The 17,725-nt window shown below is 41.7% G+C and overlaps 1 protein-coding gene across 1 annotated transcript; it reads right to left on the bottom strand.

Moving 5' to 3' along the window:
* Positions 1-15,916: 15,916 nt before the first annotated feature.
* Positions 15,917-16,285, bottom strand: LOC119658151 (short-chain collagen C4-like). Its single transcript, XM_038065420.1, has one exon. The coding sequence runs from the start codon at positions 16,283-16,285 to the stop codon at positions 15,917-15,919; it is 369 nt and encodes a 122-aa protein (XP_037921348.1).
* Between the last annotated feature and the right edge of the window lie 1,440 nt (positions 16,286-17,725).

Below are 17,725 nucleotides of genomic sequence, written 5' to 3'. Positions count from 1 at the left end.
ATCCGGTTTCATTCATTTTTATTTCAACAATTTTGCGAATACGGTTGTCAAGAGTCCGTTCAAAAATCTTCATGGGTTGAGAAAGTAACCGGATTCCTGTTCCATTAACGTAACAAAAATGTCCGATATCCTGTGTAGGTTCGTGTCGGCTTTTGGGAGCTCGATACAAATATCTATCGAATCCCGAATAGCTAGTCTATCATTAAGATCTTTGTAACGGACCGTTCGGGTGCTTTCTTTGCTTTCAGTTACAGTTGGCATTCTTATAAATTTGGCGAGCGTTTTATCGCCGAAAAACTTATAGTAGAGGCGTTTCTTTTCACGGACCTTCATTTCAACATCATCATTCCAAAGGCAAGTACAGGCTTGGTGGCCCAGAGCGTTGCAGAGGCCACTTTGTGGATGGTGCCTTTAATTTGGTTCCACGATTTTTCCACATCGTAATGGTTGGTAATCACCTAAGTGAGATCATTTCTTCTTACTTCTCCCGAAATCGCTACCATTTAATGTACGCCAGGCCAGTGCATTCCTCACGGTGTTTTATTGGTGGCTTGATTCGCGGGACGGGAATCAACGGCCAATCTTTAGGTGCGCGATAGTCCTATAGGGAACAGCTTGTAGGAAGATGAGAACAATGAGACAATCGTTTGATGAACCATGTATTCTTAAGTACAAAGTCATAGGTGTCCGTAAAACCGATTATATGCTCGCCACCCTCGTTGCGCAATCCAAACCCCTTTCACCCATGGCACCTGTTGCCGTCTGCCTTTTCAGCCACATGACCACTAAAGTCGCCGCAATGATGATATAGTCATCAGCAGGCACGTTCCAGGTCTTTTCATTGAGAAGTTGCCTTCTTTCTCGGCATGAGGTCGACCTGCCTGTAGTCCGTATGTGGTGAAGAAGTGAATAGTGCGATCAGTTGGTATAATGGTGAGCTTCATCAGCCGGTTATCAAGTCCTTCAACTTTTCTAAGTGCAACCACCCCTCTGGGATGAAAATGCTAATACCGTATTGCGTGTGTGGGCTTCCAAAATAGGGAAGTTAACAGCTATTTTTACGGCGCTCGCTTTCTAAGTCGCAGCTTTAGCTACCAGACCATTGGGTTCCTTGTAGAAGATATCAATGCACCTTTTCCAAAGGGTCCTCGAGAGTTACTCGGTCTTTCCAGTTAGGATTCCGCATTTTTCCGAGGCTTGTTACTGGATTCAACCATGTTGTTTCTAACGACATTGGATGCATTTTCTAGATCGGTCGGTCACGAGACCTGACACCACGATAAATCAGGTAGGATTTGACTTAGTGAAATAACACCAATTATATTTATCTCTTTCCCTGATCTCAGCATTTTATTTTATTACCAGACGGTCGCAGTATCGCTCATAGATTTCGTCGTTATGTAGGCTACGGAATCCTCCATCCATGTCACCAAGATAGATCAGGTAGGATTTAGCATAGTGAAATAACACCAACTATATTTAGCTTTTACCCTGATCTCAGCATTTTATTTTTATTTTACTGAGGATTGTACAAAGTACGTTGCCCCAAACTCTTCTCCATGGCGGAGTTAGTTTTTCCGACGATTGATGATGATCATCATCATCATCAACGGCACAACAACCGGTATCCGGTCTAGGCCTGCCTTAACAAAGAACTCTAGACATCCCAGTTTTGCGCCGAGGTCCACCAATTCGATAAAATCTGTCTGGCGTCCTGACCTACACCGCTCCATCTCAGGCAGAATCTGCCTCGTCTTCTTTTTCTACTATAGATATAGGTAGCCCAGCAGAATGTTCAAATTACCGTCCGATCCGGTTACTTTCCCATACCATGAAGATTTTTGAACGCATTCTTGACAACCGTATTCGCGAAATCGTTGAAATAACCGTGAATCAAGCCGGATTTGTCAAGAACTGCGGAACTACTGACGCAATACACACTGCGCGGTTACTCATGGGGAAACACCGTGAGAAGCATCGCCCTCTTTACATTGCCTTTCTGGATCTTGAGAAAGCGTTTGACCGTGTGCCACACGAACTCATCTGGTATGCTTTACGACAACACTTCGTGCCAGAAGAACTCGTGCGCTGGGTTCAATTGCTCTACCACGATCCGAAAAGTAAAGTTCGAAGTATGGCGGGTGTATCAAAACCGCTTCGCGTATCTGTTGGAGTTCATCAAGGAAGTGCCCTCTCACCACTCCTCTTTGTCCTTGTTATGGACACCGTCACAGGGGATATCCAACGTCCAGCGCCCTACACACTGCTTTATGCAGATGATGTTTTCCTAGCATCTGATAGCAAAAATGATCTCGAGCAACTTGTTCAAAAATGGAATGATCGCCTCATGCAACACGGTCTCAGATTGAATTTAAACAAAACTGAATTTTTGACAACCGATCCCCATGAAACAGGCACAATCACTGTCAGCGGCAGTGATCTGCCCAGATCTGAGCGATTTAAATACCTCGGGTCAACGCTATCAGCCAATGGAGAGCTGCGTTATGAAATTGCTTCACGCATTAACGCAACCTGGATGAAGTGGCGTTCCACAACTGGTGTCCTTTGTGATCGACGTATCAACGAACGTCTCAAATCTAAAATTTACCGCAATGTCGTCCGTCCAGTCGCTCTCTATGGTTCTGAGTGTTGGCCGACCATAAAAGACAATGAACGGCGTCTTGCGGTAATGGAGACGAAGATGCTACGTTGGACTAGTGGCGTCACACGTTTAGATCACATCCGAAATGAGGATATCCGCGATCGTTATGGGGTTGCACCGATCGTGGAAAAGTTGCGAGAGAGGCGTCTTCGATGGTATGGTCACGCAATTCGTGCAAACGAGAATTCACTTGCAAAGATTGGTCTGAACATCGAAGTCGATGGTAAACGACCAAAAGGCAGACCTAAGCAACGGTGGCTTGATACGCTGGACGGGGATTTGAAAGCCTCGAGATTGCACCCAGATCAGGCATTCGATAGAGCCAAATGGCGAAGCCGATCACGACGAGCCGACCCCGCTTGTGAACGGGACAAAGGCTGAAGAAAAAAAGAAGAAGATATTGCCCTGATAGATTTTCCGGGCTGGATTATCCCCATCCATACGGATTAAGTGACACCCCACCGCAACCTATTCAGCCGGATTTTATCCACAACTAGACGGTCATGGTATCGCTCATGCATTTCATCGTTATATAGGCTATGGAATCGTTCATCCTCATGTAGGGGGCCAAAGATTCTTCGGAGGATTCTTCTCTCAAACACGGCCAAGAGTTCACAGTTTTTTTTGCTAAGAACCCAAGTCTCCGAGGAATACATAAGGACAGGCAAGATCATAGTCTTGTACATTAAGAGCTTTGGCTCTATGGTGAGACGTTTCGAGCGAAACAGTTTTTGTAAGCTGAAATAGGCTCTGTTGGCTGCAACAACCGTGCAAGGATTTCATCGTAGTAGCTGCTATTGGTTGTAATTTGCGACCTAAGAAAGGAGAAACTCTTGGCCGCCTTCAAGAAAAGAACCTTCCGAAGAATTTTTGGCCCCCTACAATTTGGGTAAAAGTGGTCCCCTCCGGGGAGGCCCATGTATGTTTGTGGACCGCTTTCCGGGCAAACCAGTTACTTCTAACAACCATTTCGTGCGATACTGCTAACTGAATAGTCCGCAGTTCTCTATCATTGGTATCCCTGTGTGAGCTATGGGAGCTGACGTATCACCTGAATACGGGCTCCGTCCCCACTTGGCTGTTGAAATCCCCAAGTATAATTTTGATATCATACTTGGGACAGGCTTTGAGGGCCCGCTCAACTGCCTCATAGAAGGTATCCTTCTCCAACTCTGCAGTATTCTCTGTAAGGGGGTGAACGCTTATGAAGCTTATATTTCTAAACTTGTTTGGCAATCACAGAGTGCATAGCCTTTCGTTCATATTTTCAAAGCCGATAACAGCAGGTTTCATTTTTTGGCTGACTAAGAAACCTTCTCCGAGCATATGGTTTACTGGATGACCGCTATAATATATGGTGTAGCGACTCTTCTCCAGGAAACCGGTCCCTGTCCATCGCATCTCTTGCAACACTGTTACATCAGCCTTATATTGGGACAGGGTATCGGCTAGCTGCTCAGCAGCATTCGGCCTGCACAGGGAACGCACGCTCCATGAGAAAATGCGCAAATGGTTAATCCGTTGCCGTTGCCGGATTCGTCGTTGTAAAATCGACCCTGCCTGAGGTTTCTTCCGTGCCTTCGTAAGATCGGTTTTCCGTGTAGGGTTGGTACATTTTATGTCGTTTTTAGACGCGGGAGACTTGCCTTCATCCATCTCCGTCTGCAGTTGAAGAAAGAACTCCCAGCGATCACCACGTGGAGGTGGAGATAGGGTTTGGTAGTAGAGCTGTTGGTGTTGGTTCCGCAGGTGTTCCCCAGGTTTTATGCCCCTCCGTTTTGTCCTGGAACCTATACTACCTTTTGACGGGGGAGGCGAGTACAATGGGCCGACACGGCCTGAGTGCTCAGAAGCTGTAGCTTCTCCCCCACCATACACACACCATACACACACCTTTTGGCCGGGTAGTGTTGCCAGCATTAATTCTGAACCTGGAAGAACTCTATACATATAATACAATAGGCAAAGTACAGTGAAGGCAAAAGCGAAATACAGTAAACATAACAAAAGGGAAATGAAAGCAAATGTAAGTTCAACATATTTTAACCTGCATAGAAATATCGAGTGGGTTCCATTCAACATTTTTAATAAAAATATGAGAATGATAAATTTTCAACTAAAAAAAGAATTTTGTAAACACAAAGTTGTAATCTTTGCATCTAGAAAACTGTATAATTTCAAAATTCCATGCAATCACTCCATAAGCTTCCATTTATTGACAAGCAATCATGGAAATTGCAAATAATGGAGAAGCTGCTTTGAATTCACGTGTTTAGCAGGGTACTCCCTAGCATTACTTTAGTCTACAAAATTTATATACTCACAAATCAATCATTTGAATAGTGCACCCTTGCATATGTTTATATGTACACATGTCCATGTACGAGTATATGCAGCCTTTAGTGGATTAAATGTAAATTGATACTTTGTAAAAGCTCTTCCTTTGCACAGGTTTCCATTTCAATTTTCCAAACAGAGCAAACTATAAAATATCCATAAAACGATTGGTGCTTCTGCCATGAATGAAAATTATTTCCGGAAGTTCATAAAAACGGAATGAAACCAGAGAACCGATTCATCTTTGCAATGATGTAAATGGGCAAAAACGAGGATGTGCGAATTCCCTCAAAAAATTATTTAAATTGTGCCTTTACCAAGTTACAACAAAAACGGAATTCGATAAATTCTTTGCAAGCATTCCAAATGGGGTCGAATATTTTCAATAACGCTTGAGAAAGGATTCGACATGTCTGTATGTGAGTACGTACAATGAATGCTTGCACGAATGTTGGAACTTTTCACACGTACTGGTCCGCTCTCGAGATTGAAACACAATAAAGATTTCATATCTGGTTATGTTGGGTGTAACAAAAAGGAAAACTTTTCCAGTTGGCCAGGGTGATATGGTCCTTCATTCTTCTTTTTCCAGGATAATACTTGGCAAAGTTCATCAACATACGTGTCACTTATTCAGTGGAAATGAAGTGAGTTTTCTAACAAAATATGGTGTGCCAACGAAGAGCTTAGAGAAGCATACATAGGTGAACTGGTGAAATGCATAATGCACTCGGGGAAAATCCAGCTTTTCATTTAGTAAATCAATATGGATAGTTGGCCACTTATTCAACCCCTTTCGAGAACCTTACGTTATTCTCGAAGCCCCCTCAGACATTGCTGACTGTTTTCTTTTCATCAAAAGCAAAAGTAATTTTCCGGAAACAATATCAAGTTCACTTGGCTTTAAATTTTCTTCCGTTTATTTTTCATAAGATGATGTCATCATAAAAACGAAGATTTGTTCGGAATTCCAATATTATAAACTCCACGTTTAATGCTTTCCAGGTTTGTTCAACCGAGGGGAGTTTAAATATCGGAGCGATTTCGGGGCAACAAATATACGCAAAGTCGACGGTACAACGACTACCAGCTCACAAGGACGTGGCTAGGATCTATAATATAAGGAAATTCCTAAAATATTGCCGGGCGGCCTGAGATTCTCTAAGCCAAACAAAATATTATATTTTTCTCACGTTCTAAGACAATTCATGATCCAATGAACGCTATGAAATTCGATCCGTTGAGTTTAAATTCGCAGATTGAAATTTCTCGGTCGGTCCTCCCCATGGAATGTTTGCTGAAAAGTTTGTGCGAGAAAACAAAGCTTCAGAACAACAAGAGATTTTCCTAATTTGAAGTTTTGCGCAAGTTGACTTGGGGAGCATGTTTTCGCACAATTTCTATTGAATTTATGCTTAATCGCTGTTTCGGCGGAGGTCTTGGTGGTTACTCTCTCCAGGGCTCAGCTATCTCGACTCCAATAGGAAACCATGCTGTCTACTTCCGGCGTTTACTACCAGTCAATGAAAAATTCCTTGAAATAACGAAAATCTGTTTTTAAACAGATTCGCAATTATTTTGCCGCAGCTTGATCATTCCCATTCTTCTTTGCAAGTAGAACATGAAATCAAATTCCAATGGACGCTCGCTCCGAAGGCATCTGAATAGTTTGGAAGAAGTCCTGGCACACAGTTCTCTCCCTTCAGTGCAGCTTTCCGGATTGGATTCGTACAAGCGTCGGTACATACTAGGAAACATCTAAAATCAAAACTGTCTACTTTCTCCCAGGGTTTATTCTCCTTGGGTTCTCTCCATTTACTGAAAGGACTCAATAGTCCGGCTCTGATGAATGGCCTTTTTGTGCTTTAAACTTTTTCCATTAATTCTATTTTCGAGGAACTCAATCTCTTAAAGAACTTCCAACTTAACAAAAATATGTTGGATTTATGTACAATTCCGCATCTAGAGTGTTGCATATATACATACATATAAATCTCTTTGTTCTGTTTTCTGGTGCCTAGGGGGGTATTGATTTTCCGAGGGAGACGACGCGGACAAAATTTGGTTTTCAAAAGTACCATTGCCGATTGAATTCAACAGAAATTTATTGGACTAGGGAAAGCTCGCCACGTGCGCATCCTTATTGTCACGAACATTTATAGTAAATATTCCAGTGAACTGTAAACCCATTTCTAGGAGTGACGTATCTCAACTACAGAAGGAGTGAAATTTTAAGTGATTATTCGGGGGAGAGTAGTTGATAAGTTTATCTTACCTTTATATTAGGCGCTTCGCGAGCAATTCATGCATAATTCAGGCACACCCCCCTGAAGCTCCAATCCGAGATTTACAGAAAACAGTTTGGCAATGCACGTTTTTCTATCTAATAACTCCCAAGGGTTAAATGAGAAGTTCGAAATCAACTTTATACAAAGTCTCTCTAGAAAATTATTGAAGTTTGGGATATGTACTATGAAGGTAAGTCAAATACCACGAAGGCAGTGTTTAATCCATTTCCTTTTTATTCAAAATCATCCCCTTTAAGTATAAGTTATAAGAATTTCTTCATAGCATACGCCACAACAGGTCTAAGCCTGCATTAGTAAGGAACTCCAGGCACCCTGATTTTGCACCGAGGTCCACCAATTCCACATCTCTAACAGTTGTCTGGCGGACTTACCTCCATCTGATGATGAACTTTCCGGGCCGAATCCTCCTCGTCCACCGCAACCTGTTGAGCCATAACCAGATGGTCGTGAGTATCACCCATAAATTTCGTCATTGTGGAATTGTCCATCCTCCAATTCTTCAGAGTATCCTTCTCTCCAACGTGGCTAACAATTCGCAATTTTTCCTTGCTAGGAGCCCGGCTCTCCGAGGAATACATAAGGACTGGCAAAATCATTGTCTTGTATAGTAAGCGCTTTGCCCATTGGTGAGACGCGAAACCGTCTTCGTAAGCTGAAATAAATAGGAGAAACTTTCAATGATCTCAAAGTTGTAGTCTCCTATATTTATTGTTCACGTTTGGCCCGCGCGATTTGTACTTCGTCTTGACTTCATTAATCTGCTGCCCAAGATTTTGGACCGATTATACTTGCTCGATCTGGATGAAGGTAGAGTGTACACCTCGGCTTGTTCTTCCCATAATGTAAATGTCATCAGATAGGCCAGTTGTTTGGACTTGAAAATACTGGTGCCTAACATCTAAATCGCGGATCGCTTTCTCCAGGGTCAGGCTAAAGATTATATTGAGTGGCTTCCAGAGGGATCCTGCTTGTTTTTATCAGGGCTCGCTCAGTCTTCAAGTTCAGTCTCATCAATTTTGTTGGGATACCGAACTCCCTTAAGGCGGTTAGTTTTATCCTGGCTGTGATATCATAGGTGGCCCCAAGTCCAATGAAAAGATGCAACTGATGGCCATATTCCAATAGTTTCTCCATCGCTTGTCACGGAATGAAAATCTGATTTGTTGTTGATTTGCCTGCAGTGAAGCCTATCTGGTATAAGCCTATATATGGGGCTAACCGGCAGAACAAAACAGGGGAGAATATCTTATAGATGGTACTCAGCATTGTGATAGCCTTCTGGCGACATGTTTCGTAGTGGCTCCTGGCGACATGTTTCGTAGTGGCAGCCTTTGCCCGTCATCTTCTTTTAGCGATACCTCCAACTCGCCGATATTCTGGTTATTGAGCAGTTCATCAAAATATTTAACCCATCGCTCCAATATGCCCAAAAGGTCATAAATCAGATTTCCCTCTTCGTCTCAGCAGGAGCGTCGAAGTGCATAAAGTTTATCCTGCTGACTTGCAGGTTAAACTTACACTCCCGGTGTAGTTTCTCCCAGTATTTTCCAAGTTGACGAAGTTATTGGTTCAGACTATGACCTGCCTGTAACATACTATACCCCAAACCGGAAGACGCTGGGGTAGATATCAAATATATCTGGCGGACTCGAACCGGCAATCTACTGGTTGAGCCTAGGTCGAAGACCGATAGACAGAGTACATTCTGCGGTCAAGTCCAGAGCATTTTAGGCACGAAAGCAATGGTTTCCACTCTAGACATCCACATGATCAAATTCCGACGGACTCTCGCTCCGAAAGCATCTGAATAGTTTGGAAGAAGTCTAGAACCCATGAATACCCTTGAAATGAAGGATCTGGATTGTCTCGAGAATACGGAAGAGATGGAGGAGGTGATAAAAAGGAATCTCCCAGATATGAGCAACCTTAAAGTGGGAGTTAAGTCTGCCAACAACAACGTCTGCCAGAGAACAAAAGTTGACCGTTGTCACTGTCCCTCAAAAGACAACGAACCAACTTCTCCAAAAATGAATAACGGGAGGATTCTTTGCAGAATAAGGCAATGAGCAGTTCCAACCCGCTGTTTTAAATGCTGGGCATACGGACATATAGCAAGGGCTTGCAAGGGGTAGCGCAGAAACACTTTGTGTAACAAATGTGGTGAAGCCGAGCATAAAACAAAGAATTGTGAGTCGGCAAAGTGCTGTGCCATTAGCAAGGACCGCGGTCTGTAGAAAGAAGATATGGCTCATGTTCCCGGTCTCCATAATCTAGGAGTGAAACTACTCACGATCTGATGTAGCAGATGGAGAAGAAAGGCAGCTGATTCGTTGCTTCTCAGCTGGCAGTACCGATATAAGAGCTCACCATCGTGGCATGCCGATATATCTAACACTACTGCCATCTGGTTGAGAGATACGGTTAACTTGCGAGTGCGAGTCATTTGGGTTCGTTGTACGCAAGTAACGTTTTTCAGACTCACTTCATACCGAACGAATCCATTGAATCTTTGTAGAGTAGGCCCGCCAGCTTGAAGAACTAGAGACTTTAACGGTAGAACCTTCGAATAAGGTATGCCTCAACGTAAAGAAGTCCTAAAGATCAATAGTACTCCGACATTTCGACGCCCTGGTTGCGAGGTCACTATCCCTGACGAAACAAGTGCTACGGAGTCCTTAGTCTCAGCGGTCCAACGATGGAGAGGGGAGGGGGAGTTGTTCAACATTGGGAAAATCGGCGTTACAAAATATGTCGAAGCTGTCACAAGATGGGTAACTCAGCGGCAATGCCCAGGCGCAGACAGAAGAACTACAACTGAATCGCTAATTCATTCAACAATGAGCTTTGTCACCGTAGCTTGTTATACATCTGCTCCCAAAAGGAAACTCGGTTGCATTGTAATGCATCGGCTCCCAAAAGGAAATTGCATCCCCCTTGTGCTAGTGGACGACAGAAATTGCAAATCTATGAAGGAACTGCCTTATACTTCTCTTGATTACTCAGCGCGTATGAGGCCAAGACGAGATGATGCTTGAATCTGCAGAGTATGATAGTAAGAAAAAGGATCTTCGTCAAGAAATCAACAAGCAAAAGGCATTCTGCTGGCAGGAGCTGATCAACGCCGTTAACAGGCAGCCATGGGACCTCGAGCGCAGGCTGGTTACCAAAAAGTTCGGTGCTTGGCGCATTTAATGCATTTTTGACAGCGGGGAACGAAGGAATGTTGCGACACTGTGCTAATAAGCAAGGGCAAAGGGGGCCCTGAGGCGGCGTCAACGTATCGTCCACTCACGAAGCCAAAATTGACTGGCGCGGCAGACTACTTACCAGCGCAATGTGGTTTTAGGGCGGTGTGATCTACAATTGATGCCATTGAGGAGGTTGTCCAACCGGTATAACTCGCTGAGGCACACAGTCGCCATTGTCGGTGGCTGGTGCTCCTTGTGAAGAAGAGGGAGTGCCTTCAATTATACGAGGTAGTGCCACATGGTCGAGGCATTGAAAAATCGTTTGCGTTTTCGAGGTTACCTATTGCGGACATTGAGGAACTATTTAAAGGGCCGTGCCCTACTCTACGAGCCCCGGAAAGTACAGCGTCGAATGAAGCTGAGATCGGGGGCAGTTAAGAGATCTATCCTTGGTCGGGACCTTTGGAACACCTTGTACGATAGTCTTTTACGACTCGAGATGCCTGATGAATTGGATCTGGCGGGTACCAGGACGATGTTACGGCATTGGTTACCGCGCGCACTGGAATGGCAATAGTAATACAACCGGTACTAGAACTTGGATGCCTGCAGATTTTGGGAAAAGCAAGCGGGCTCCCGGATGTTGATAGCTTTTTCCTCATCCATAAGAATTAAGTGACCTACCCACCGTAACCCATTGAGCCGCATTTTATCCACAGCCTGACGGTCATGGTATCACTCATAGATTTCCTCGTTATGTAGGCTAGGGAATCGTCCATCCTCATGTAAGGGTCGCTGTATGTTGTTCGATAAATGACCAGCTCAGAAAGGGCGAATGACCACTAGAGGAACTGAACTCTGAACGGGTCACAACGATGGGAGATTCGAAAACTGCCGATGTGATTGTATTCGGGGAAAATAGAAAAATGTAGATGTAAGCAACAAACTATGAATGTACCAAACGAATTAGCACTGACATTAGAGTGCAGAGGGCATATTGACATCGTTGATTAACGTTATATGGGTGGGAGGAGGGTTAATTTAATGCGTAGCTATCATCTAGCAGCAGCTTCAGGCTGAATTCTACGAATAATACCAATCGTTGGGGCAACAGTCCATATTGGATCAAGGTACACTGTAGGATGAAATGTGGTCAGCATTAAGCTCGTTTAAAATGATTACCCTGATTTGACCCAGGTACTAATTCACAGCTGAGTCGATTGGTATCCGACATCCAGTCACGATAACAAACCCCTCGGCCACCCGTGAGATTTGAACCGCGACGTTCCGACTTCGGAGGGGAGAAAAGGATTCTGGGTTCCTCCTGCGAAGTGGGAAAATCGAATGTCAGTAGTATAAATATGTATGTTCTAATCCACTTTCATATAAAAATCTTGCGGTTTTGAGACGGCATGTATGTTCGAATCCAGTTTCATATGAAAATGTTGTGGTTAGGGGCGGCCGGTTTGGCGCGTGCCGGGGGCGACTTTTAGGGAAGCGTAGTTCGTAGGGCGCCGTCCGCGGGGATTCGGGGAGCCTCGTTCCGGGCCGGGGCGGGTTTTGTTTAGGTATTGGTCGGTTCGTTGACCGTTGTTTTGAACTCCCTACAGTAGTATAAATATGTATGTTCTAATCCACTTTCATATAAAAATCTTGCGGTTTTGAGACGGCATGTATGTTCGAATCCAGTTTCATATGAAAATGTTGTGGTTAGGGGCGGCCGGTTTGGCGCGTGCCGGGGGCGACTTTTAGGGAAGCGTAGTTCGTAGGGCGTCGTCCGCGGGGGTTCGGGGAGCGTCGTTCCGGGCCGGGGCGGGTTTTGTTTAGGTATTGGTCGGTTCGTTGACCGTTGTTTTGAACTCCCTACAGTGCGTTTTTGTTGTTGTTGGATGTCATGTGCGTATTGCTTGGGTGATGGGGAATTGCTTATCAGGTTGACGTATTTGGGAGTGAATATTAGACCGTGGGTGAATATGTAGTAAGTTTGAAAATGATGGTTTTTGTAGATTTTAAATGTACTTGGCTGATTTTGTTGTTGTTGTTGCTGAGGTTGCTGATAAGAGGCGATCGTTTGGGTGCCATGTGCTAATTGTTTGGGTGACGGAAAATCACTTATCAAGTTGATGTATATTAGGGACTGTGTGAATATTAAACCGCAGGTGAATATATTGTAAGTTTGAAAGTGATGTTTGTCAGTTGTGAAGGAAAATTAGAAGTGTTAAGCGATAAGGCATGTTTTGGATTGAGCGGTTATCGCATAGAGATAAATATTGTATATGTGAACAAGTATGGAAGAGTTTTAAAATTATCAACGTGAAGATTGATTCGGGTTATCTGGAGGTTTATATGACACCTGAGGATGGTTCAAGGGTGCTTGTACTAAGCTTAAGGAATGGAGAGGATTGCAAACCTGGAAATTTCGATACGACATTTACATTTCAAATCTGGCAACATGTTAAGATTGAAGTATTTGGTGAGTGGGATGGTGATGAAGGGAATAGTGTATTTTTATTGCAATTTTGGTGTTGTTGTTTCAGGTAATGGCGAAATTACTATAATGGGAAAAGTGTTGCCAGGTTTGACTAGATGTAAGACGAAAAGCCGATATCCGAAGGGTTGTCCGTTCAACGACATAGATGGTGGTGATGATGTTGAATGGGTGCAAAATTATGGAATAAATGAATTTGAAAAAGGGGAAGAGGAAAGAATTAAAGAGGTTCTTCGCCGAAATGGAAGTCATCATGATTATTATGGAGATGATATCATACGAATTCAGCGGGAGTTTGATCGATTGATTCGAAGGAAACAAAATAAAAAATCTTTATCGAGTAGAATTATTGCAAAAGACGAGGGGGAGAATGGAAGATCTAAGAAAACGTTTCGCATAAGGAGTGGTTATCTGGAGGCTGTTGATGAGGGAAATCTTGAAGTCGATTTAGCTGAAAGAGAATTTTAAATAGTCAATGATAAATTTTGAAATGTGTGTATATCCAACCTGATTGTTTTTTTTTTCTTGTAAATATTTGTTTATTGTTCATTCTTTTTCTTTATTATATAAGTTTGAAAGGCTTTCACTTGAGGATATTTATAGATGACATGACAATGTGGTTTTTGAACGAAACCATCGAGACTCCAAAATGATTTTCACATTTTAATATAAGAATGTATGTAAACTAGAATAAAATGATTCATATGATAATAATCACATCCAGTAGACCAGCAAAAAAAAAAGTTTTCTTTCTCTCTCTCTTTTTTATGGAATAGAAGCAGCCGAAAGGGTAGGTAATTTCAATCGTTCAGAGCCGTATAAATAGATCTCATGACGGTAAATATACAATTAGTTGGTTTTCGCAAATCGATTGGAATAGAATGGAGTTTTTAAATATACTTCTTGTGTTAGGTTTTGGTGTGCCTTTTCTTTTAGGTAGCCCATTGCCAGTGGTTAATCTTAATACCAACGAAAGTACAAACAATTTAGCGTTTAATCTCGTGCTACCTGATAACAATACAGCGCAAGTGACATTATCTTTTCGACTTATGACTGTTAGTACAGTTTCAACAGAAACGAACACGTCGTTTCAAAATGATGCCGATGTTGCTATTTCATCATCATCATGGCTGACGTCGACGTCAACAACAACAACAACAACAACAGAACCGTCTAGAAGATATGTTACAGTCGATGAAGCAATAGAAGGATTTCGGCAAGCTTTGATTAAGAAGGAAATGGAAATAGCTGGAATTATCGAGAGCGAAAATATTTTTTACAGGCACTTTAAATTAGAGTTCGATGATGACAAAATTTTAACAGTTCGATGTACATATGATAGCAACTATTCCATGCGCTCACTGAAAATCGCATGTTATGAATACCATGAGTTCGAAACCGAAAGAATACTCAGTAATGGCGAGGTTGAGTATATAAAACAGGCAGATCCAGACTATAGGAGCAATATAGAATTTCTGGACTTGAAGAAAATGAAGCAAACCTATTCTATGAGTATTGCTTGAACCACGAACCTGTGCACAACGAATTAAAAAAAATGACGACGACGACGGCGAATAAAAACAACATCGATGTGGACGACGACCTTCAACGTTCTATTGAGGAGTTGAAACAATTTTTTTGTACCAACAGATTGCTAATTCTTACGGAGCACTTTAACCAATTTATAAGCAGCTATACGTTTTTGAAACCATACGCTGAAATGTCGCAGAAAGTCAGCCAATTTGGAAAACATTACGTGAGCTGCCCGTGGGCATATGACGATGCAAAATGCGGACCAGACACTTGTGAATGTTATAGTGTTCGTAGGAGAATAAATGAAATGAAAAACCTTGTTCAGTTTTACAAAAGATTAACTAATAAATAAATTTTATTCTTCAATCAAAATTACAGTGTTTCATTGTGAATCTTAATATATCATATCCTTGGTTTTTATCCAGGAATTGTGTTTCGTTGAGAACCCTAGCCACTTCACAAACGCTTGGTTACCATTCCTTTTCAATATTTTTTCCACAAGATAAATTGACGGATGCTCAGCTTTCAATAGTTCAGGCTCATAAAAACCACCTTCAATTTTATTTCCTTCGTAATCTTCTAATAGATATGTAACGGGATTGGTAATACGAATTTCGCGAATCTTGAAAATTTCCGTGGTCCAATTGGGTGTGTAGCCCTTTTCAAATACATGCTTGTATTTACTGATTCGAACATGATCACCCACATTATATTTAAATGGACCCATCACCTTAATGTTGTTGTATACGGTAGACAGGAGTAATTTTTCATTGGAACTATTCACAGCAGACGGAGTCATTTTAATTGTTCGGTGTTTTTTATTATTGTAGGCGTCAACTATATCATCGACTTGATTGATCCACTTGTAGTTTCCATTCATACTAAACTCTTTCCACATCATATTCTTTAGGGTACGATTGAATCGTTCAACAATTGATGCCTTAAGTGGACTATACGTGGAATAATGGTTTATTTGATATTTTGTCATAACATTTTTGAAATGTTTGTTGTAGAATTCTTTTCCGTCGTCTGTTTGTAGGTTTTTAGGAATGCGTCCTCGTTGGAGAATCTGTTCAATTGCTATAGCAACTTCTTTGCCCGTTTTTGTTTTGATGGAAGCCGTCCACGCAAACTTGGAAAACGTGTCGATGATCGTAAGAAGGAAACGGAACCCCGTGTTGTCGCTAACATATGCTCCCATTTCAACTAAATCGGCCTGCCACAAGTCATCCAAACCTTTAATTATGACTGGTCGTCGGTTAAAATTTTTTCGAGCTGACCTATGTAATTCGTTTACTACTTGCCGTTTGCTCATTTTAGAATGCACTGAATTTCGTAATATGATTGATAGTTGTATTTGTTGTTTTTAAGGTATGACTTTGAACTGTCATCATCATCATCATAGTTTTGTAAGTTCGTCGATTTCAAGTTGAATTTGTCTGTCTATATATTCTTTGAGTTTCTCAATGTTAATATCAACGTAGTTCTTTGTAGAAGCATCAGCATCCTCAACGGGTTCTCCAAGATTCTTGAGTTGTTTGAATTTGATGTTGTAATCACCGCTTTCCGTTTTATTAAATCCCGCACCATGCAAACCTTGTAGACCATCCTTACCAGGTTTTCCTTCTGGACCTCGGGGACCCGAGGGCCCCTGCTGACCTATAGGACCTTGAGGACCTTGAGGACCTGGGGGTCCTTGAAGTCCTTGCAAACCACGTTTTCCTCCTCCAGTATCGTTTGAAAATCGACCAAATTTATCAACACTCATTTAATAAATGATGTGAGCTGCGTGTTTATTCTATTATTTGTGATTCTTTCAATTCTTCAATGATTGATATAATTTCATTGTTATGATTATTGTGACCGGCTTGCTGTGACGCAATGAGTAACCGCAATCGACTTACTAGTTCATTGGGATCATCCCAATATATATAGTCAATTTGTTTGTTAGACGTTTCCATTAAATTAGGGTTTTTGCATTTAATATTAGGGGTTCGTGTTAACCCTTTTCCTTCTTTTCTATTTAACAATTTAGAAATTATTCTTGTATATTTAAAGCTTCGATTTCCATTGATTTGACTGCTACTGTCATAAGAACGCCTGTGGGCATTAGAGTGTAGAAGAATACTTTTATAATTCTCTAAATCATCGTCGGAATATATTGTTTCATCTGGATACTTCATAAAAAGCAGTTCATATAAACCCCGACTTCCAATGTAAGGTTTTTCATCTACAATTATATGATTATCATCGATTGCGAAATCTGAATTTCCTATTTTCCACTGATTTCCATCATTGTCATCCCTATATACCCCATAAATACTGTCAATTACAGATGGTTGATTTACATAGATATCTAGATATTGCCTAGCAACATCTGAAAAATGATTTTGCTTCAGATATTCTCCCAGATATTCTTGCCCTTCCGGAGTGGCAACATATTGGCGAACAGCTTTTGTAGAAGACTTAGGAGTTTCAAAATTGTGTTCATTTTCTTCATAGACACGATCTGTCTTTAATTCCTCATCTTTACATTTAATACGAGCTGATGAAGACTCTTCTTTAAACTCTTGTTTTTTTATGTCTTGTTCCTGCAACACTTTAGCTTTTTTAACAAATTCTTTGAGGGGTTCCGTGATGGGCTTAAATGTTTCTTCCAACTGAATCTCTGTTCCGGCTTTGTTAGCTTTCAGCTGTTGATATTTTTTCCTTATTGAATCGGTTGTCTTTACAATATCTCTGAGCAACTGTTTGTCAAGCTTTGTTCTTTTCATTGTTTATGGAATCAGCAACGGATGCAATTGGTCAAATTTCGAAATATATCTAAAATGTTTTGAAATATTCTTTCAATAGGTTTTAGTTTGATTTTGAACTGATTTTTGCAGCACCTAAATCGCTTTGTTTCTTTTTTGAATTGTTTGGAACTGTCCTCACTGTTGCTGCACTCAAACCGTATTGAACTGTTATCGAACTGTATTGAACAGCTATTGAGCTGCATCAAACTGATCCTTTGAACTGCTTTGAACTGTTCCTGAACTGATTTTAACTGCTTTGAACTGCTCCTGGACTGCTTCTGAACTGCTTCTGAACTGCTTTTGAACTGCTTCTGAACTGCTTTGAACTCCTTTGAACTGCTCCTAGACTGCTAAGTTGGTAATGATGCTTTTAATAGATGGGGGGTTCTTTCCATACTGAGGATTTGCTTTTA

This window comes from Hermetia illucens, chromosome 5 (assembly GCF_905115235.1).
Source record: "Hermetia illucens chromosome 5, iHerIll2.2.curated.20191125, whole genome shotgun sequence".
Classification (NCBI taxonomy): domain Eukaryota; kingdom Metazoa; phylum Arthropoda; class Insecta; order Diptera; family Stratiomyidae; genus Hermetia; species Hermetia illucens.
The sequence above is the reverse complement of the archived record's forward strand: the minus strand, read 5'-3'. Positions and strand labels throughout refer to the sequence as shown.